The sequence below is a fragment of the Lissotriton helveticus genome, chromosome 12, assembly GCF_964261635.1.
Source record: "Lissotriton helveticus chromosome 12, aLisHel1.1, whole genome shotgun sequence".
Lineage (NCBI taxonomy): Eukaryota > Metazoa > Chordata > Amphibia > Caudata > Salamandridae > Lissotriton > Lissotriton helveticus.
Genome location: NC_136073.1, coordinates 780,698,286 through 780,722,169, shown reverse-complemented (window position 1 = coordinate 780,722,169; position 23,884 = coordinate 780,698,286). Strand labels below are relative to the sequence as shown.

Sequence of the window (23,884 nt, the reverse complement as noted above, 5' to 3'; positions counted from 1 at the left end):
AAATTAGTCTAATGAACAGAATTGTTTTTTTCATATTACTTCCCTTGCACAGATCTGAGCCAAGCGAAATAATAGACAAAGACCAGTGGGTCTCTGTGTTTCAAACTTTTGAATGTGATTGAAGAAGCATGTTCCATCCAAATCCTAAATTCTGCATAGAAAAACATTGCTGAGAGTGATTTTTCAAGAGTGACGCATTGTGATGCAACATGCCCCACACCTACTTAGTTTTGAAACTCTGTCTTGAAGGATTATGCCAGTCATGTAACCAAGAATATATGAGAGTCATCATTAAAGACATGAGTGATTTAATTTTTAAAACATTTAAATTAAATTAAATTACATAAAATAATGTACAATGTTCACATTCCGAGAGTTTGCACAAGACCATTTGCAATACAAACATGTTAAACAGTAAGATATACATTACAAATAGTAAGCAATTTAAAATTCACCATGGCTGTACAGTGACTATTGAACAACTGCTTAGTATTGCTCGTTATTATGAACTAACATTTCATGGATGATATTGGTGAATGATTTCATGTAGGAGCACCAGACCAGGGGGAAGTAGTGCTTCGTTATCATTCAAAGTGATCCTCAGCCATACTCCTGAGATGCGGTTGTCGTCCGTCGCCAAATCACAAAAGTCAAATCTTCATGTTTCTCTATGGCTGGTGTAGCTTTACTGTTCAATGATTTCTAATGGTTCTCTGGATGTCCTCTGGTGGGATATTGTGTTTCAGCAACAAATGTTTATGAGAAAGGCAGATGGTTAGGGATCCTCAATACATTTTGTCAGTGGTATCAGTCGCAGTGGTCGAATCCAAGGCCAAAGAAATGGTAAGTAGGTTGAAACCTGAAAGTTGAAAAAGTACAAGGTCAGATAGGTCAAGTAGGCAATTGCCCATCCTCACAGTCCAGCAAACAATGGAGGCACCAGGAGCTCATGAGATATATATTTCGCTCTGTGTTCAACTTTGGCTTGCAAAGAATTTGAATAACGTTCACCAAGGTGACGGGGGAGTCAGCACCGAAGAGATTGTGACTCTTCAAACACGACAAGAGGTAAGGCAGTTTATAAAAATGTGCTGCCATACAATATTGTACTCCAGCAGGTGCCTCTTGTCTTCTCCAGTGTCACACCCTGTTGTTTTGGAATCATACAGATTATTTTTACCAATGTGAAACAAGCCTGATAAATGTCAGTCCTAGGGGTCGATTACGATCTCGGTCGAAACGGAAGCTTTCCGACCGAGATGGTTGGTTTCACTATTGACCCCATAAATACAATTTCAGTTGTCGGAAAAGAAACTGGCCAGTCATTCCAGCTGGCTTCCAACAGGCTCAAGGAGCTCGTCGGCCTGTCGGAGTCTGGCCCTTAATTCATATGGATGCATTTTTATACTGTCCATATTATGATTAGGGTTCCCTGATTTCTGCTTTGTCTGATTTTTACAGATAAACACAGACAGAAAACACTGTCTCCCCTGTCTGTATTTATTTTTGAAAGTGGAAAAATACAGATACTTGAGCTTCTTTTGAGTGATTCATCATGCTGAGATTAATCACTTTCAGGCCAGTAGCTGTACATAATGACAGCAAGGGGAGCTACAAAACTCAATGATATGTCCTTAAATTACTGCATATCTCAACATGTATGTGTTTTGTTACACTATTTCTTTAATGTGAGTTTATTATGTTTATATTTTTTACTGTGTAATGTGCTAAAACCTGACAGGCATTTAAGTATGAGTCCACATTTATCTGTTAAATAAATGCATAAATACACCAGTTATCACCTCATCTATTTAAACAACACAAATTAAATATGGATAAATACCAATAAGCTGGCCAAAAAAGAAATATGGACAAATACAGACGGAAATGTTCAAATAATAAATACCATAAAACCGTGAGACCTAATTATGATGCACGGTTTCCGGGGCAGACTTTCCATGCCGGCTTCTGACATGGAAAGCCTGTTGGAAAGCGTGTTTGGGGGCCTCTAGCAGGGCTCCTTCTGTTGCGGCCTCCGGTTGGGGTCCAAGGGGGCACGTTGATCCCAGCACTGTGTGGCAGGCACCTTGAGGTGCCTGCCACATGGTGCAGGGAGGAACACAGCCTCCCATTTCTCTATGGGAGCTTGTGCTACAGCTGATTTATAGCCACAACACATGCTCCCATAGGGAAATGTAAGTATGTGACCGCACCATGTGTGGTTGCATCATAATTAGGCGGTCGTGACTGCCAACTAGAGATCAATCGGTCCATGTTTCCATGACAGTGTTGGGCGGGCTCAAGGGGGCAGATAACGATGCTTACTCATGGGCCCCCCTTTGCATCTGTATCACATTTGCAGAATTATTTTGCTCTTCTGTGCAATCACAAAGCATCCATAGAGGAATTACAGCTAAGCTCTTGGTGGCTCTATTCTCACATGATGAATCTCTGAATTGGTAAAGTAGTTCTCTTCTAAAAGGTTTTACACCCAATTTTCCCCAAAATAGAGGTGTTTCTTTTATGATGATGAGTTCTTTGGAGAACCCTACCCCGAAATCTCTCCTCCTCCAGCACCAATGGGATGTGATTGCTCATTCTCGCTAGTTCCATTGTTGGTTACATATTTCCCTAGGCTCTTGAAAACCTATGTATTTCGTTCCTTTTCAACCCTCATAACTGTAATGTAATTTAAAACAGTAACCAAAATCCTTATATTATAAGTGGCTCTGGAATTATGAGACTAAGAAGGGCCGATTGTACTCTTGAACGTCTAGTACAAGAATATCGTGACACAGTAATACTGTGGACAAAATATCGAGGGACAAAATATTAAAGGGTAAATGCACAAAGGGACATATACATTTGCCATTCTTTTCTCCAAATAAATAAAGATATATGTATATGTATTTTGGTACACATATGTTGAATTAGGTACAGAAAATCTTTACATACTTACCTTTTGATATTTTGTCTCTTGATTTTTTTTATCAATGATATTAGTGTCCCACAATATTGTTATTCATGAGACACATAGGAAGGCCAAATTATGGAACACAGTGCAAATTATGCAGCATAATGTAGTATATTCTGTGACAATACTATTTTGCTGTTTTATCAAATATTAATGCTGTTCTCGCAAAATGTTTTGTCTCTCTAGTACCAGTATAACACATGGGTGATAAATTCAGGTGAGTAGTTAACATTTGCCACAGAGCAACACCATGTGTAATTGTTGATTCTTCTAAACTAGCAAAACATTTATTTGTAAAAAAAACTGTAAACTATGTAGCATAGGGTGGATTGTTTGGCAAGTATAGTAAACCCATTATTGTATGGAAGAAGTGCCTGGAGACCCTCACGGGTGACAAGCAGCTCTCTACAAATCCACCCTACATTTACATTACATTCCAGTGACCCCTATCGATAAGTGATGGTTTGTTGTGTGATCCTTTTAGTCTGATAGTACTCACACTCTCACTCACATTGACAGGAAAAAAGCATCAAAATCTTACCTCACCCTACTTAGAAAGTATGAACTCGCACAACCTGAGAGTGCTTTTCATCATTTTGATCATGTCCTCAAGCTGGTAGATAGAGAGAATGGAAACAAGAAGGCTATTTAGACATGACAACATGTATAACAGTTGACTTATTTTTCTCAAAAAACTCAAATTGTGGGCATTGCCAGTAAATGGTTGACCCCAAGGAATAGGAGCTTTTTTCTCCATTGAGTAAAGCCAAGGCCAGCCAAATTCTTTGTCTAGTCTAGAAGTGAGGATAGAAAAAGCTAAATTTGCTCCTAATGTGAAAGGGAATTTTTAGCCCATGGATCCTTGCTCGCCCACAAATTGGATTAACCCCAGTGTATTTTGTTTCGCAGAAGAGGTTAGTCTAGTAGTCAGAAGGGTAATTGTTTTAAATAATCTCTTTTTCCTTCAGGAGATAAATTCCACCTCTGTACATTTACACTGTGCACTAAAACCAGCTTTGAAGTTAAGAAATCAGCTCTAGCTCTCTAAGGGTACCAGTGGATGAGAGGCGGATTGAGTTGCTACACCATTCACTCCTTGTTAATAACGTAAAGAATTCCTTGTGTTTCTGAGAATGGAGGATAGTTTCCATGGGAAGTTGTTCGTGTGATATCATGTGGATGTACTTTGTTTGTGAAGATGGTATGGAAGAAACAGAATTTGAGAGAGAAGGCACATGAACATGATGGTATTGTATTTTAAAGAAAACTCACATGTTTCTCCGGTGAAAAGTTGGGGATGTGGAAGTCATCCCTGTATTCTGGTGGTGGTAGTTCTTCAAGCAGATTGTCTGGATCCTGAAAATATAATAAAAAAGATCAGCATTACCAAGACCGTTGTAAACAAATGTAGACTGTCGTGAGTCTTGAAGATGAAAGTCATGAAAGGCTGCACACCTCAAGCAAATAAAAAACATATGTACAAGAAACAGCATACTATGTTCACTCCTATTTTGGCATTTCACATCCTTAGCACCTTGTACTCATCACCTAATAGCAGAACATATGTGTGAGTGAAATACTGCTTATGTGAGTAATGGATGAAAGATGCAGTAATAGTGAATAATAGTGATTTGGCAGTGTATACGTGTGCTGCTACCATAAGTGCTCCCTCTGCTCTTTACCTAAGAAATCTTGTATGGCTCTTTCTAAACAATACAGTTTCTACCTTATCTGATAGATACCATCCTGGCTCCCAAAGGGCTCGCCTACCATTGACAGATCACTCACCTCCACTACATTGTAAAGAAATTAAGAAAGAAATTATTGGAGGACGTGGCCAAGAAGCCGAAGATGGTAGCCGCATTTTGAGCGAGCTACATGCCAGCTCCTAGAACCTTGCTGAATCCGAACCTTAGGTGACCTATTTTCAGTTGCAGGCACCAGTGCAGTGGCCCTATAATCACCCCCTTTGGCCCACCCAAACCTATCCAGGGAGCCCTGGATGAAAGAGCCAATTTCTGCAATCGACGGCCTGGGTGTGCATACGGCCTACCTGTAGATGGGAGGCAAACACCACCTGGAGCTGTAAACCCACAGTGGCAAACCCTCTCTGCATCGACTCCTGGAGCGTGAGAGGGAGAGAAGACAGGCGCGTGGCTGAGGTGTGGCACATTGCTGCTTTCACTTCCAGGTGGTGGCCCGTAACAATGTAACCGGCACCTTAGAGTGGAGGAGATGGGCTGGTCACCACACGTGGCTAGGACTGAAACTGCAGCCTGGTTGAGCCAACTATGGGGCAACCTTTTTTGGATGCAAACATCCATGTGGTGCCCGCTACACTTGTCCCCTTTGGCCAACCTAAGCCCATGTAGGGAGTCGGGGATGAGAGAAACTTATTATGCAAACAACGACCTGCCGGGAGATGGACATGCCGCCAACAGACACAACCTGGAGCTGCAATCTCACTGCAGCGACTTACCTCTACCTCTGCATTGACTCTTGACTCGCAAGGGAGAGGATACAGCCACATGGGAGGGGAGTGGTAGGGACCACCTTTCATTTTAAGCACCCCCATGGGCTTGTGACAGCCCAGCTGATTTGGTGGCCCAGAGTAGAAAAGAGGGGGTGGGCAACATGAGAGAAATTCCCCACAGAATACTTCAGAACCTGCATTATGGATTGTGAGCTATCCTCCTACTTCATTCTGGAAAGGGCGCACAGGGCACTGGCCCTAAGGCCACAGCCAGGGAGACCGCCTAGAGGCATTACCATCAGTATACTGTACCTTATGGACAGACTATATCCTGCGGCAGGCACAACAACGTCCATTGCACCAACTCTATGGTTACGCTCTCCCCCGATTATGCAGGTAAAGTGCAGCCCCTTCTTACATCTTTCTTAGAGGTTAAGTGAAAAGTTAGGGCTAAGGACATTCAATATATGCTGATGTACCCTGCCAAACTGAAAGTAATGTATCAGTGGAGAACCATTTTGTTTAAGAGTCCGGAAGAGCTCTGGGACTGAGCGGCGGAGAGGAAATACCTGCCCATATCAACTAAGGACGGTAATTGCAAACACAACAGTGATGGACAGAATGTGGATCAATGTCACACATTCACCCCAGTCCAAAGATCTGGGCCCAAATCCATCGTTTTTCCACTCCACACCACCCTGGGTTAGACAATGGCGATATGCAAATCAGCGCTGACCCTGTGCCCCATGGGAACAGTCCAGTCCGAACTACAAAAGCCATGTCCTTCCCAGAATGGAATCAAGCATCCGAGGACCGGCCCGGTTTCGAGGTAACACCTCTCATCAGCCCGGCTAGCTTGACTCCAGTGGTGTGGAGTGCCTGGGACTCACGTCTGAGCATCCCCAGTACACTTAGAGCGGTAATTGCAAACACAACAGTGATGGACAGAATGTGGATCAATGTCACACATTCACCCCAGTCCAAAGATCTGGGCCCAAATCCATCGTTTTTCCACTCCACACCACCCTGGGTTAGACAATGGCGATATGCAAATCAGCGCTGACCCTGTGCCCCATGGGAACAGTCCAGTCCGAACTACAAAAGCCATGTCCTTCCCAGAACGGAATCAAGCATCCGAGGACCGGCCCTGTTTCGAGGTAACACCTCTCATCAGCCCGGCTAGCTTGACTCCAGTGGTGTGGAGTGCCTGGGACTCACGTCTGAGCATCCCCAGTACACTTAGAGCGGTAATTGCAAACACAACAGTGATGGACAGAATGTGGATCAATGTCACACATTCACCCCAGTCCAAAGATCTGGGCCCAAATCCATCGTTTTTCCACTCCACACCACCCTGGGTTAGACAATGGCGATATGCAAATCAGCGCTGACCCTGTGCCCCATGGGAACAGTCCAGTCCGAACTACAAAAGCCATGTCCTTCCCAGAATGGAATCAAGCATCCGAGGACCGGCCCGGTTTCGAGGTAACACCTCTCATCAGCCCGGCTAGCTTGACTCCAGTGGTGTGGAGTGCCTGGGACTCACGTCTGAGCATCCCCAGTACACTTAGAGCGGTAATTGCAAACACAACAGTGATGGACAGAATGTGGATCAATGTCACACATTCACCCCAGTCCAAAGATCTGGGCCCAAATCCATCGTTTTTCCACTCCACACCACCCTGGGTTAGACAATGGCGATATGCAAATCAGCGCTGACCCTGTGCCCCATGGGAACAGTCCAGTCCGAACTACAAAAGCCATGTCCTTCCCAAAACGGAATCAAGCATCCGAGGACCGGCCCAGTTTCGAGGTAACACCTCTCATCAGCCCGGCTAGCTTGACTCCAGTGGTGTGGAGTGCCTGGGACTCACGTCTGAGCATCCCCAGTACACTTAGAGCGGTAATTGCAAACACAACAGTGATGGACAGAATGTGGATCAATGTCACACATTCACCCCAGTCCAAAGATCTGGTCCCAAATCCATCGTTTTTCCACTCCACACCACCCTGGGTGGGGCACAGGGTCAGCGCTGATTTGCATTCCAGTCCTGGGTTAGACAATGGCGATATGCAAATCAGCGCTGACCCTGTGCCCCACCCAGGGTGGTGTGGAGTGGAAAAACGATGGATTTGGGCCCAGATCTTTGGACTGGGGTGAATGTGTGACATTGATCCACATTCTGTCCATCACTGTTGTGTTTGCAATTACCGCTCTAAGTGTACTGGGGATGCTCAGACGTGAGTCCCAGGCACTCCACACCACTGGAGTCAAGCTAGCCGGGCTGATGAGAGGTGTTACCTCGAAACCGGGCCGGTCCTCGGATGCTTGATTCCGTTCTGGGAAGGACATGGCGTTTGTAGTTCGGACTGGACTGTTCCCATGGGGCACAGGGTCAGCGCTGATTTGCATATCGCCATTGTCTAACCCAGGGTGGTGTGGAGTGGAAAAACGATGGATTTGGGCCCAGATCTTTGGACTGGGGTGAATGTGTGACATTGATCCACATTCTGTCCATCACTGTTGTGTTTGCAATTACCGCTCTAAGTGTACTGGGGATGCTCAGACGTGAGTCCCAGGCACTCCACACCACTGGAGTCAAGCTAGCCGGGCTGATGAGAGGTGTTACCTCGAAACCGGGCCGGTCCTCGGATGCTTGATTCCATTCTGGGAAGGACATGGCTTTTGTAGTTCGGACTGGACTGTTCCCATGGGGCACAGGGTCAGCGCTGATTTGCATATCGCCATTGTCTAACCCAGGGTGGTGTGGAGTGGAAAAACGATGGATTTGGGCCCAGATCTTTGGACTGGGGTGAATGTGTGACATTGATCCACATTCTGTCCATCACTGTTGTGTTTGCAATTACCGCTCTAAGTGTACTGGGGATGCTCAGACGTGAGTCCCAGGCACTCCACACCACTGGAGTCAAGCTAGCCGGGCTGATGAGAGGTGTTACCTCGAAACCGGGCCGGTCCTCGGATGCTTGATTCCGTTCTGGGAAGGACATGGCTTTTGTAGTTCGGACTGGACTGTTCCCATGGGGCACAGGGTCAGCGCTGATTTGCATATCGCCATTGTCTAACCCAGGGTGGTGTGGAGTGGAAAAACGATGGATTTGGGCCCAGATCTTTGGACTGGGGTGAATGTGTGACATTGATCCACATTCTGTCCATCACTGTTGTGTTTGCATATCAACTAAGGAGCCAATGACAATTTGGGAGGCCGAAGGGGATCAACCATCCCACTCTAGGAGGAAACTCAGCAGACTGATAGGAGGCCAACTGTGGTCACAACTGGAGGACAGACATAGGGCATCCTCCTCAGAGAGCTCTGGTGATCATGGGGGAGGGGACGCTACCAGTGGATGATGAGATGTTATTCAGTGGTATAGAGTTTGGTCCCTTTCCTTCCTTTCTTCCATGTAGAGCTACAAGTTTATTCTCATTCGCTGACAAAGAAGAGACACATTGCACCTGTAAAGAGGGGCTGTCTTGGGGCAAATCACTCCCTGCTACACAAGACTATGGTGATTTCTTTATTTTGATAGAGTACTATGTTGTATTGTATGTTGTTCCTATTCAGGTTGCTTGTTTTTGGGGCGACAGATGCTTCCTCTTTAGAAGTGTTGATTAGAGGGTTGTTGGGGGAAAAGTTGGGTACTTTAGGGTTGAGTTAGGTCACAATACTACGTCTCATGCAAGACACATTGCACAGGCCCTAGTCAAACGGGCTCTTTTTAGGCTCTATTTATTTACAGCACTATTAGAAAGTAGACATTGCACTTACTGCTTTTTGTGCGTGACAGCCCGTCTCTAATATACGTCTGGGTGGGTGACAGCTACACTTTGTGTATTCAAGCAAGACCGCCACAACACATAAAGGATAGATGGATCTGAGTACCCATCTAAATATGTCTGCATTCTGATGGCCTTGCTTGGGCGGGGTGGAAGGGAGGGTCCAACACGTCACTTGAATAGGCAGTCTCCTGTCCCCACTAAAAGGACAGATTATCCCTGATGGACAGGACTGAGTTGAAAGGAGAATCTATGCACTTCAGAGGGCTGCTTTGAAGTCACACCCTCACATCAAAGGCACTTTTGGGTATAAGTACTGGGTCTTTGACCTCCACCCCGAAAATCAGACACTTCTAGATCTTGAACTGAATCTATCAGAAGGACTGTTGTGGTGCTCAAATGACTCATTTTAGACTGCAAGCTTGAAAGGCCTGCTTCTATCTTGCATTGCCCTGCTGTCTGCTGTTCTCGGACTCTGCTGAAGGAGAGCTTGACTCTGCCTTACCGCCAAGTGATCTCCAGGTGCTTGTGGCTTGCCTCCTGTTGCTTGAGAATCAAGGATATCAAAGTCCTTACCCCTGCTCCTGTGCCTGAACTTACTGGAAGTGGTCCGCTTAGAGGCTACACGCAGGTATCGAACGGGTGCCAGGCGTTGCAGGCGGTGTGCCATTTTCGCCTCCACCCCCCTCCCGAGACCTATGGGGCGTGGATCTTTTATTTTTCAAACTATACAGGTTCCTCTGATTATGAGGTAATTTTCCCACAACTTGTTGGTTTGTTCATTTTGCACCTTTTTTTACACTGATTTTTAACTTTCACGTCCTCTGGTCAGGGTGGGCCTTAGCGTGCCCGTACCGCCAAGGTACACTCCCCATGGTCCTGACGAATGCCCAGTAAATCACACATCAAGGGCAGAAACATGTTGACCCCACTTTAAGTGGAAATAGCCAAACAATTAACTTGGTAGTTTCCTAAACACATTGCTTTTAATATGTCAGATTGGCCACAGAATAAAGTTTTTATGTGAGACACAATCTGGACATTTTTAAACCCTTTTCACATTTACATAATCTTCACAACTAACCAGCTCTGCAGTAATCCTGGCGTTGTAGCACACTGGGGAGGCATTCAGCTTCTCCCGGTGGGCCCGATAATGAAGCATGTCACCAACCAGGGTGGTGAGTGAGGGCTTCCTATACAAATCTAATAAGACTTGCATACTCAACTTCTCTCCTTTTGTGCTTCTGTACATTGATTGATTTACACTCTTTCGTTGTTTGAAGCTTACTGGAAGTGGCCCAGATACTTGCAACATGGAATTTGGCGCATCTCCTGTCTGTGTGTAATAGAACCGGCGATCAACACTGTTGCTGGAGTTTAATTGCCACATCACATTTGAACCAGCACTTTGCCTCTAGAGATTAATGCATCGGACAGCGCATCTCCGCCACTGCAGCTTGGTGAGATCGAGGAATCCCCTCGACTGTGTGGCAGAATCTGGTGAGGCACATCACTCAACACCTCTCGACTCAAGCACCCATCTTCCGAACTGACACATCGCCATCACTACGTGGAACAGATCGACTCATCTCACTGTTTGTGACCAGGAAAGGTAATTTGATCACTTGGTCCTGCATGGGACCTGTAGCTGGCCTGCCCTTCCACGCGGTCAGCCTGAACGTTGACTTTGACCCGGTCCAGCACGATGTAAAGTAACTTTTTTAATGCTACTTGCTTCTAAGCGTTTCACTGCATGTATTCCTTTAACATTTAATATCTCAACTTCTATACATTGGATTTTTGTAATTTTGGTCTTGTTTTGTTTATAATAGTGTTAGTATTTCTAAACGTGTATGGAGTCTTTTTGTGGGGTATTCTTTCTGTTGCTGTGTGTTTGTGTGTTGCACAAACAATTTACACATTGCCTCTTTATATAAGCCTCACTGCTCTGTGCCAAGCTACCAGAGGGTGAACACAGGGTATCTTTTAGTGTGGATCTAGCTTACCCTGACTAGGATTACTGCTTCTGCTTGGACAGGCTGCATTCTTTTGCCAACCAGAAACCCAATTTCTAACACATGAGACCCATAGGAAACCTGGGACAGGAATATGACCCCGTTGACACGCAAAATTAAGGGAAATATGGTGATATAGATCTCCCCCCGATCATAATGGAGTATAGAGCCAGTCAAGTCAAGAATAACTTTATTTCAACTCAGAGAACCATGAAAAGATTTACAAATTAATATGATTAAAATATAATACATACACAATTCATCATAAAAAGGTAAAATCTCTGTACAGATTTTACTCCTAAGGCTATCTGATCGCAATGGAGTCTCTTATTTAATTAGCTACTGCAATACAGATTTCAGCCGTAGCCAAAGACGGTAAGAAGTTAAAACCATCAATACGAGCAAGAGTGAGTATTTCTTAGTAATGGCAGCAGAAATCTAGTTCTCTCTGATTTATACAATGTGCAAAATAATACAAAGTCCATAGTTCTTTAACCTGAGACGTTATCACATGGGCAGAGCATAACCTTGTTTGATCACCCTCCTTGGCGAGGAAATGCCGGCAACAAAGTGCACAGTGCATAAACAGAACCTGGTTAGATAAAATCAGAACTGGAACTTATTAGAAATAAATAGATAACATTGTGCAGGGGCAGGAAGCAAACAGGGGACTCCAATATTGTCATGTTGGTAACTAATAAGCCTATTGCCCCTGGAACAGTATGCCTCCTTGAAAACTCCTTTGACATTTAGAGGAATTCCTTCAGGGTTTTCAATAAAGTATTCCAGACCAATCTCATGGTAAATCCTCTCTAAATATTAAAACCATGGAACCTTTAAAACATTGTCTGATTTTTGGGAATCTTTAATAACATCACATGAAAGTATTAAATCCTCAGAGGTCCCTATCTTGGCCTATAGAAGAAAAGGGGCACTGCCTATACGGGCTTCCATAAATTCTAGTTAAGTTCTGTATGGCAAAAGAGGTAGGAACACTTTTTGGGAGCATCAGTAATCTTTTCATGAATTTATTTTCGATTCCTACAAACTGTTGGTTTTTAGCGTAGCCCCAAACCCCAGCTCCATACCTGGCAATAGAGAGACATTTGGCTATAAAGGGTAATTAGTTCCTTCACAGGCTTGTGCCCCAATGTATGGTTTAAATCTTTTATTCATTTTCAAACAGGAAAAAGGACAAGACCCCCAGCTCCCGAGGGACAATGCAATAAAGACAAAAAGTTGTCCCCAATTTAGAAGCAAAACGGAATAGTGCATCCATCACCCTACTTGTCTGCTGTGCCCTTATGGTTAAAAGAGGTTCCCATCTCAACAGTTTGCTAAAAAGATTGCCCAAGTATGAGAAGTTACTTACCTTTTCTGTGTAATGTGCTAAAACCTGACAGGCATCTAAGTATGTGTTTTTTCCCCTTTACTGCCATATCTTACTATGACTGTTGTACCGGAGTGACGACTGGGGAGTAGGGTTACTAACGCTTTTTCCACACCCATACCTTCCAACATAGCCCATAATTTATCTCGGTTGACAGTGTCAAAAGCACCAGATAGGTCCATGAAGGCCAGATGGATAGAACTCTTCAAGGACCTTCTGTGCTTATTAATGATTAAAGATGAATTAAGATATTGTTCAGTTGTACCCCGCCCTCTCCTAAAACCATATTGAGTATTGGACAGAATCCAATTTTCTGTTGCCCAATCTTTCAAGCGTGCAAGGAGGACTCTGCCCAAAACCTTATCTGTGGCATCTATCAACTAAATGGGCCTTTGGCATGCCAGGTCACGTTTTGCACCTTTCTTTAAAGATTGAGACCACTGTTGCTTCCTTCCATGATGAGGTTGTATAGCCCTCTTCATAATGGTTGCATTGCCACAGCTGTTGCATGTTTTGCCACACTACCTCCAGAAAATCCTTACCCTTTGGTTTACAACCCTACAGTTCAACATCAATAGCTACAAGTAGGGAGGACCGGTGCCATGAATCTCTCATAAGGAGTGCATTCAATCCTTTGTGATGGCGGACTAGGGGCAGTAGACATCAGACTATAATACTGGGCAGCTCAGCTCAGCTGCTGGCGGTTAATGACTGGATCTTTGGGGACTGGGGGACCCAGCCACAAAACTTAAGCAGACTCCCTTTACCGGGTAAGCACCAGAGTTTTGGCTGTATGGGGAGTTTCTCCTGCCCACTATTCCAGCCATTTTAGCCGTTCCAGCCATTCCATTGATTAACTGGAGGTTGCCTACTAGGAAGAAGCTGTTGTGCATGGGTACATGCCCAATGGAAACGGTAGGGCTGCTGGGCCCTGAGATAAGTTTGGGATCTGTAAATAGGGAGACATCTGGCAGACATACCATATGATGTTCTACGACCAACTTGAAGCTAAGGAGGATTTACAGAGATCCCAGTTGTTTATTTACCTACTGTGCGGACATGCACTGGTAAGGCACACAAGCCACATAACAGCGCTCACAAGAGTACAGTCCATTAGAAATCTGACTCATGATGTTAGCTATTGGTAGGAAAGGCAGATCTTGCTTATACAGAATTCTGGTGCTAAATGTCCCAGACCGGCTAAACAAATTGCAGGAAAGATATGAGTCAGACCTGAAGCCCTTGGATGATGACAAATGGATTAAGGTAAACAATGGCAGCCGAAAATGGGTAATATTGCCTCACCTGAGATTAGACCAGGTTAAAGAATATATTAAACCCCTGAGAGGCTATGAAGGATGGGGAGGGGCAGCTGCCCTGAATATTTTCGTTATGGACAGACCAGAAGCTCCTTCATGCATGTGGTATGGAAATGCCAGGTGATTCAGGTGTACTGGATCCTGCAATACCCTAACCTACAAAGGGTATGCCGACTTCTGATAGAACACAATCCCACGTTGGCTATCATGGAAGTATTTCTGGGATGGGATGGGTAAGGGGACAAAAACTGATGATTGGGACCAGTTGTGTTTTTGCTAAACGTCACAAAGCAGGCCATTGGAGATGCAGGCCCCACACAATCTCAAAGTAGCCAAGAGGGATGGTATAACTGCTCTTTAGCTGCGGAAGCTGTGTACAGATCCAGAGGGTAACCACAAAAGTATGATAGAATCTGGGGACAGTGGAAAGTACAGCCCAAAACACCCAGAGCTGGCCACCCATAGGAAGTTCTTGGTGGAAAGTGCACAGTTGTCCATGGCACATGTCCATCTATAGTGAACCGGATTGGTAACAGCAGACTTAACTGACATCTACTTCATGGTATTCCAGAACTAAATGGGATGTTGTGCAAGGGGGGCATGGGATGGAGTGCTATGCAGTGATACAGTAGTGTGTTCTTAAATGTGTTGAAAACTCAATAAAAAGAATTTTCAAAAAATAAAGAAATTACTATCCAGCTACAGGAAAACTCAACAAGAATTTCCTCTTGCGCAATAACTGATCTTGAACCAGTGTGAAATTGCAGCAATGAAACTCAACCAATCTGTTCACTTCGATGTCAAAGCTGACCCTTCAGTTGTGCCAGCTGGACTTTTCCCCAACTTTTAATATTATTGACTGAAGTCCTACAACCTATCATGGGATTTTCAGGCTGTCAGAAATCCCTCAATACGGTGAGCTGTATGGCTACCAGGTCAGTGGAGTACATGCTTCTACTGCCCTGCCCAAATGGAGTTCATTATTAGATGGGCTGGCCCATCTATCAACACTCCAATATTTCTGAAGTTCAGATTATAGAAATATCTATGCATACATACATGCAATACCAGTGTAAAATGTTAGAGAAACTAGCTAGAGCTGGGACTGCTGTTGTGACTGACATATTCTCAGACACCTTTCTTTCCCCTTTTTTGGTGCTGTTGCATTTCTCTAAACTATTCATCTAATTTGAGCCTTTCATTGTCTTGCTTTTGTTAGCCACTGATCATCTTAATCACCATTGTCATACCCCCAGCCAATGAGCAGAGACCTTCACATATATTAGCTTGCATGATTTTACAATAGGTCTCGAATTTGCACGGGTTAGAGCTATAGACGTAAATGACAATGTCTTTTACTTATGTTTTTTGGTTTGGAGTGTAGTGGATGTATGTGGTTTCCAGTGGAATTATGTCGGTTGTATTCAAGTTGTTAGTTTTGAAATTGTGTGGGGTGGAAGTGTGTGGTGTATTTGTGTAGTGGAATTGCGGTGCATTGTGAATAGATAGGGGTGAGAGCTGCACAAAATAGATAGAAATGGATGATAGAGAGGGATAGGTAGTTTGTGCAGGAAATGGTGATTGAATTTGAGATAGAAGAGCAGAAAGAGTATGTGAGAAAGAAGGGGAGAGCAGGCCACAGATGCATAAAAGGGAGCACATATGTATGCGGAAAACACCTGAAGAATAAGAGGAGAGTGTGGGTTTGAAGGACAGAAATTTGAGATAGAGGAGCAGAAAGTGTATGTGAGAAAGAAGGGGAGAGGAGGCCATAGATGCATAAAGTGGGGGCACATATGTATGCAGGAAAGTAAAACAGTTAAAGAATAAGAGGAGAGTGTGGGTTTGTGGGACAGAAATTTGTGAAAAGGCATGGTATGGAAACTGTGCTTGAGAACTCAAGTGAACCGTATGAGAGAGGCAGGAAGAGTGCATGAGAGAGCGAGAGAGAGCAGTGAGAGAGAGAGAGATAGAGGTACAAATGGAAGGGGCACCAATAATAGGGGGGGAGGCGAGAGGTGGACCAGTGAAGAGCGTGAGGAGGTACAGGAAGGTAGCGGATGTGAGCAGGCAGTATAGAGAGAAGACAGGGTGCGTGAGGGAGGGATGGGAGAGATCAGCGGTATTGTAAGATGAGAGGGGGTACTGGGAGTCTGAGGGAGAGATGAGAGAGGCAGTGGGTGTGTAGGGAAGTGATGACAGGGTTGATGATAGTGCAAGGGAGTGAGTGATGTGTTAGATTGGAATTTTTTGTTGTGGAATTGTATGGCATGGTGTGAAGCTGTGTAGAGGAAATATGTGGCATCGTGTGCTCTGGAATATGTGGATATAACTGAAGAGTGATGATGGTGGCAGCAAATGGGAAGCCCATGGGCAGGCTAAAGCCCATCCAGTAGATGCAGCATGTCTCAGTTTGAGACAGCCCATATGCTCCGTCTAGAGCTGAGGCCTAAAAAACATGACTTTATCCAGCTGCGTGGTTTACCATCAGAGAGATACCAAATAGCGCTCCAATGCTTTGCCTGTACAAGGGCATATGTGTTCTCTTCCGTGTTCTCAGAGTGAGACCGAGAGCAAGATTGAATGAGCAAGCAGACATTGTAGTTTATGAATTGGTGGTAGCAGCATTCCCGACAAACAAAATGGCTGTGTGTGTTTTGACCACGGTGTGGGGGCAGTTGACTGATTTGTAGATGCAGAAAATATGGGTGTCACTAAATGTTCAATATGTCATCCTGCCCTTGGAAGAATGCCCACGAAGGTAATCCTAGAAAAATCACATGTACATGCAATTACGGTATAATCAATATAATAACAGAAACATATGTAACAGGATTCATTGGATCAGATAATGAGTGTAAAATGACTTTGACAGTTACCAAAATGTTTATTGTGTAGTACCTTACAGTTTGCCACTCATTTCCATACACATACTAACCGTTTGACCTACATTTACTTTCTGAGAAAAATAGGCAATGCTCATGTTTTATTGACCAGGCAGTGCACGGAGTGGGAGGCCACTTCAGTGCGGGCCACACTTTGCAGGAAAAGGCCCTACCTGCAAAGCCCAGGTGGGCGGTGGAAAGGGACAATTAAATGCTCACACTTTCAATTCCACTGCAGTGTGAGGGGTGGAAGGCCACAGGAGTTAGAATCATAGAATAATGAACAAGACTACCCTCAAAAGAATTGAAACAAAGATTCCAGCAATTTGCGGCAGTCCCGTCTGCCAGGGCGTGTTATACAAATGTCCAACATGATACGACTAATGCTGAATTACCATAAACATAAAAGTTTACCACAGTTGGCAGCTCATCATGTTCAGAAAGAAAAAAAATTAAATGTAGCAAGTTACTGTTTGTAGCATGCTTCATTAAATAAACCCTGGCCTACGACGAAAGGCCTATGCAGGGCTTCAAGTGGTATGAAAAAACTGGTGGGTCCCTCAAAGGGGCGTGGCAAGAAGATTACGGATGTGGCTTAAAACATGTAAGCAAAAAATATGTGCTTCTGTATAGTGTGCCTCCCCACTAGTATTTTGGAGCTGCTGTCATTGCACCCAGATATATAATACAGCAAGTTACATGGCTGATACAACAAGCCCAGGTTGTCAGCTTTGTCAATGGTGTGTATTTCCATTGGCTATATCTGAGGGTGAACATTTCCATGCCCTTTTCAAATAATTTGCTTCCTTTTAAGTCTTTTCTCTCTCAATGGGGGCTGGTTATCAAAGGGAGGATTTGAAAAGGTTAGTTTAAATAGGCCATCTTCTGTTTTTGCTGAGTTTAACGCAGGATATTCAAGTAAAGCCCTTGCCTTTCTCTCATAACTTTTTTTCCTGCACAACTTATTTTTAACAACCTTGGTGTGTAACAAAATATATGCTTCAATACCTCGATTACACACTCAAAGCCTTTCTTCCTGCAGAACAGTTGTCATGTAAAAATATATGGTTTACATGTAAAGCCCTTTAGTGCCCTAGGGCCAAGTTTACACTATATAAACTGCCAGAAAAAAAAGAAAGAAAAAAGCATAACGCGACCTTGGTGTGGCCTGGCAAGTCATATGTCTTTTTGTGCAACAACAGCATGTAAGCATAATCGTTGCCTTAATTGCAGAAGTATACAAGCACATGAAGGGCAGAAACCTTCCCTAGTAGAGGACAATGACAGTTAATGTCATTTGTAGTGAACACTGTAATAATGTACTCTGCATTATATTGCTGTTCTGCAGAGTATGTTGCAATGGTAAAAGACCCATGCTTCCCTGTAGCAAGGAACTTCCCCTAAGCAGCGGGATCAGAGCAGACATTCCAGCAAAAAAGAGGAATCAGACAAAACAGAGGTTTCTGCCTGGAGGGTGCGGGCAAAAATGGAGACCCTGTTAAGGACACGTCCCGGCACTTGCTTTTTAGAACTGCTGGCGCACCAGCAAGACCCAGCCCACTTACAGCCCTCGGCCTATGTGATATCTATTTGTGCCTGGGTTGTTAAAAACATTATTTGCAAGACGTGCGGCAATGCTATGAAACTACAAAAATGCAGTTACATGAGCTATAAATGAAAACATACATTATTATTATTACGGTGTTCAGGCTGTTAGACATGAACATGTGCGCAGAATCAGAAGGAGGAGAGCAGAAAGAAAGTATACGAGTAAACTGAATGTTTCTGCTGGGTGAGACCGAAACCTGCAGAGAAGACTGCAGCCCTATGCAGCGTGTACCCATGTTTTCACATCTTGCTTGGTCCCATCTATGATCTTACTGCCAGGTCCTATAGGCAGGCTTGCTTCCAATGTGATCTGATTGAGCGCTCCTATTTGATTTTCACAACTTAGAAGCGGTGTTTTAGCCAACACAGCATTGGGCATTGTCAGAATTATGCTCTCACTACAGAAAAACAGCTTTTTAGACGACAGGCATTGTGCTGTTGAAATTCCAATTTATTTGCGATACCCCTTAGATCAATGAAGCAGCTGCCATAAAGGGGCACCTGCTGAACAACGGAAACACGACAAACGGAAAACAAACCTGAGCCAATAATGTGTTGAGATAAAAGCACAAGATAACAATAAAAAAACAAGTATTTCCAAGATCAACGAGAGAGTGCGCCTGTAACCACCGTGCACAGTAGTTCTAACCAATGGAAAAAGTATTCCCAAAATGAGTACCTAAAATGGCCACTGTGTTAACAGATACGTAATTGGCTGGTGCTTTCATGGGGGGTTCAATACAGGAAGAGGCATGATGTATTCATGCCACGGACGAATGGAGTGACGATTGGGGCAGCTAAAGGGAAGCCTATGGGCAGGCTGGTTAGAGCAGCGCACACGCGCTGTCTAGAGCAAAGACCTATGAAGTAACCACTTTTGTAAGTTAAGAGCTTTGCCAGAAAGCGGATCTTTAACCTGTCTGAAAAAGTAATTTCATCCATCTAGTGACGACTTCATGCAGCTTCTGGGCACTGCTAAACTTCAAACGAAAACCTAAATTTCAGATATCGATCCATCACACTTAATATCATTTATAAACTTATACAGCTAATTTTTATTTCATTTAAAGGGTGCAGCTCATAGGTTTCATGCCTTAACAAACACATATTTTGTCATAGCTATTGGCGCATTTATTGGAGTGCAGCTTCCACTTGCCCTGGTACGCAATGTACTGTGAAATAAGTGAGGGATGTGTAATGGCTGTTGGTTAGGATAAAGTTTAAACACAATTCTTTTTCTGTGCTATACAATTGTGGTGGCACAGGCAACATAAATTATTCACTCAAAGTTGAATTATGGTGTCAAAGAACTTTTGGGCAGCACTACCTCGTGCACCTGTCTGCTCAAAAGACACGTGTCCCCTGCCAGTGGTATTTAGGTTAAAATTTAGAAATTAAATATAGAGGAAAAAAATACAAAAAGAAAAGTGAGAAACTGATATTTCAAATTTTAATGCTGTATAAGTATCTGAAAATGATTTTGTAGGATTTTATTCTCATTGTAAGGTACACAAATCCAAAATCCTATGTCTAACCATAATGCTATCACTATCACTTGCCCATTACTATTATGTACTATAACCGAAACTCAAACCCCCTAACACTAGGAGGATAATATACCCACCACTTTTCACAGACCTGAACCTAGTTCATTCCAGCAAAGTATGCTGAACAAAATTATTTACCCTAACCCTGTATCATGCCCATACTTCATCTCTAGCCATAAAGTTTTCCCTACGACTAACATTAATCAAGAACTGTTCCGTAACTGGCACAATATACGCAACCTGAAGTCAATATCTATCCTTTATGCTTACATTAACTCTACACCTAACTTTAAGGTGTACCATTACCCTTACCCTAACTCTTATTCACACACACACACACACACACAACCTCAAAGGCGGCAGAACGCCACGAAGAAAATGCCCTGCAAAAACAATGATCCAGTGAATATTGCCTTACCCGGCTGCCTAAATCAACCCTGGCCTCAGTGTCACCCAGCCCCCAAATACAATGAACCTCCCTGGCCTTGTCCTAGGCATAGGGGATATGTGTGGTTCTCTGCCCCTACAACGCAATCACACTGCCTTACCCATGTGTCAGGGTGGGTTGTTCACGTTGGCCTCATGAAGGCCCATCCTCAGACAGGAGAGGTAGTCCTTTAACACAACACACCAGTGCTGGTGCCGGTTGCCTCCTGGCCCGGGCCAGTCACCATTTCAGTAGGAGTTTAGAGCACAGTAAGCTGTGTGCTATAGAATATGGACTCAGCCGCATACCTTTCCTAAATGTAACTGTATTCTGCAGATACAGAGCCCAGCCTTTACCCAGGCCTATTGTTTGATATCAAGTACCACTCCCCCCTTGAGTCCAGGGCCTGGTCTTAGACCTGGTCTTGTATTGAACACCCACATTCCTAAATGTAAGTTGTCTTGGAGGGTGGCATTTCCGTTAGTGCTCTATTACTTCTGAAGTCATGAGTAAATCAAAGGAGAAAGTAAAGGTTGAATGACTTGTTTTTATGGTAAATTTAAGAAAGTGTTGCATTTAGTATCATAAGCCCCTTCAAAATAAATTTTCTAAACAAATTTCTAAATTTCTTCAACAAATGTTATATACACATGAGGAATGGAAGCTGCACTGGCCATTTATTTGATACAGTTTTGTTTTCGGAATTGTAGACTGCCTACGTCTTTAGACATATTTTAGCTTTTCTTTCTCGTAAACTTTTATCTAATTGTAAAATACATTTAATAAATGTGAACCGCCGCTGCTGAGGAAAGTTTGAAATATGAGACAGAAAGAGATGCACGGTTCTTACCAGCTCAATATCAGAAAGACAACCCTTGTACGCTTCAAGTACCTGCCGGCATGCGAAAGGATGAACCTTGGCACATGTTTGGAAACCAATTACTATGCCCTGCAAATAAGGAAAGACAACTCACAGCCTCAGGGAGACAATAGACATTAACCAAACACAGACATTTAGTACAAGAGATTTCATATTTGAAAGAAAGGATAAAGCTGGTTCTTGATTTCACATTCAGTGTTTACAGCTGGTATTGGTGAATGATTGTCAACTAGTAAAGCAAGGGAAACGGCCACTACAACGCGGCCGTTTCCACGAATGCATTAACCACGCATGCATTACAACGCATGCGTAGTTAACACGAAAGCCTTTACCACGCATACCTTTACTAAGAGGTAAGTAGTAAAGGCATATGTGGTAAAGGTTCAAAATAAAAAAGGGGGCCCCCAAACAAAAACCTCACCTGAAATCACGTAAGAAAGTGCAGGAAATCGGCGTTGTTTAAGAGGAAACGGAAAGAAACTTCCGCTTCCTCTTAACGACGTTCAACGTCACCACGCAAGAATTAGAGGAAAGGGTTATGCGTTGAAAAACCATTCCGTTGTAACGCATGCGTGGTAAAGGCATGCGTTGCAACGGAATGCGTTGTAAGAACATACATCCGTAAAGCAAATATATTCAGTGGCCTGAAAGCATGATTTAAGGATACCTTTATACAGCTATGCTGGAGGGCCTTTACCATGCTACTTAAAAAGCATCTTTGGACAATAAGATGAGAGTTTCGTCACTATTTGTTTTCTGTCACTTTGTTCTCTCTGGTGTTTCACATAAAGGAACTGCAAGGACAGTTCAATACACAAGCCTTCTTTACAACAAAGGAGTGCGATTTCTTTAGAAGAGGTGCTTATCTTTTTTTCCACATGTCTACTGTTGTCTATTTTGAAGGCCTTTCTGAGAGAGTCATTTCAAAGCCTTCACATAGCTTTATGTCTTTCACCACTTTATCTGCAACATTGATTAAACTTGATTTATCTTGTTCAAACACTGGCTTCTATCAAGAGAGATCACCTAAAGAGGCTCCTAACTATCCCTGATGAAATGCATTATTAGTCACCTGAAAAAAGGAGCTCTACATTTAGTTTCTGCTAACTTAGTCCTCATCTACTCTGTAGAGGGGTTTCACTCTACTATAATTTGGCTATGCACGGAGTACAAAATCACACTTTTGGGTGAGAGGAAGTACTGAGTGAGGAATGTTTCACCGGTCATCAATAATTTACCATCAAGCTCTATGAATGAAGTTACAAACCTACACAATGTACATCCAGATGCTCCACAGCCCATATGACTACCTTCTCAACTTGTTTTTGTTGTGGTCGTACAGGGTGAAATACCCTAGGGAAATAAATCTATGATAATTGTAAGAAATGCACTTGATACTTACTGCATGGTAAGGCGTAGCGATGAACCTAGTAGATTCGAACATGCTTCGAAGGAAGGGTAAAATCAGTGCAGTATCATCACATCTGGCCATGCACTTACCAAGGCACTGGAAAATAAAACCCTAATATGGGAGTGAATTAAAGACAGTCTGAGTTAAGAATAAACAGCATCTCCTGCTCACTCTATGAAAGTCTTACTTATATTGGAGTATTCATCTTTGATTCACTCTACACACATATTTGTCTCCCACTTTCAAATAGCACTTAATAAGTTGAGTGAAATGTTTGTTATCTTATGTATAGTATAGTTATATTTTCTGGACATTGTAGAGATTTGTATATGGCCTTAATATGACTCAAAATAAGGAAGTGAGGGGTAATGTGAGCCAATGAAGGTCCAGTACCAAGGCTCTGAAAGTGCTAATGCAGAAACCAGTGGAAATACTGCTCCTTTCAGAAAGCAAAGTAGAAAGAAAGGCGGACAAAGAAAGGGGAATCCTAAGGATTTTTTCTTGGTGCCTTCACAAATCCATGAGCATGTAAAGTCTCATCATCAAGGGTGTTCTTCGTAGGGCTGGCAATGCAATGCCCTATGGGCCCCACGAAGGGTCGCTTTAGCAGAGATCTTTTTATTTTTGCCATCTGATGAAAGTGCCAGTGTGAGGGCGTTTTGAATGTGTGAGGTTGAGTGAATGTGTATAGTGAAATGAAGAGAGACTAAAAAGAGGTATTCAACTGGACTTTAAACTGATGGTTTCCTTGGCAGGTTTAAAAAAAACATAATTTGGTACGGGCGACTACAGGGAGGTAATGTATCCAAGTAGCCTAAATCTGTGAATGTGGTCAGGTCAACGTGTTTCTTGCCTGTTGGCCCAAAAAGTATCTGTACCACTTCTTCAGGACCTAAAAAAGGGAGAGCTAACCCTACCCCACATCTAAGATGTGATATAAAGTGTAGGTAATCCCCTAAAAAAATACCTTTGTTCAAAAAGTTTAAAATTGATCGTCCAACTTAGAAAAAAAATGAGAAATTGAAGAAAACACACAGTAAACAAATGTGTTGCATGTATGGGCCAATGTGTCTCCAGGATCGCTTTTCCGGGACACTGTATGTGCATGCTATTGTTATGGCTGATCAGTCGCCACAATGTGAAGGAAGTAAAAAACACA

At 43.4% G+C, this 23,884-nt stretch overlaps 1 protein-coding gene across 1 annotated transcript; it reads right to left on the bottom strand.

Annotated features, from left to right (window-relative positions):
* Positions 1–293: 293 nt before the first annotated feature.
* On the bottom strand, positions 294–22,942 carry LOC144797603 (uncharacterized). Its single transcript, XM_078668283.1, has 5 exons — positions 22,717–22,942; positions 21,285–21,383; positions 4,247–4,330; positions 3,516–3,587; positions 294–859 (listed from the first exon to the last, which is right to left on the bottom strand). The coding sequence occupies exons 1-4, from the start codon at positions 22,804–22,806 to the stop codon at positions 3,522–3,524; spliced, it is 339 nt and encodes a 112-aa protein (XP_078524409.1). The 5' UTR covers positions 22,807–22,942; the 3' UTR covers positions 294–859; positions 3,516–3,521.
* Positions 22,943–23,884: the final 942 nt, after the last annotated feature.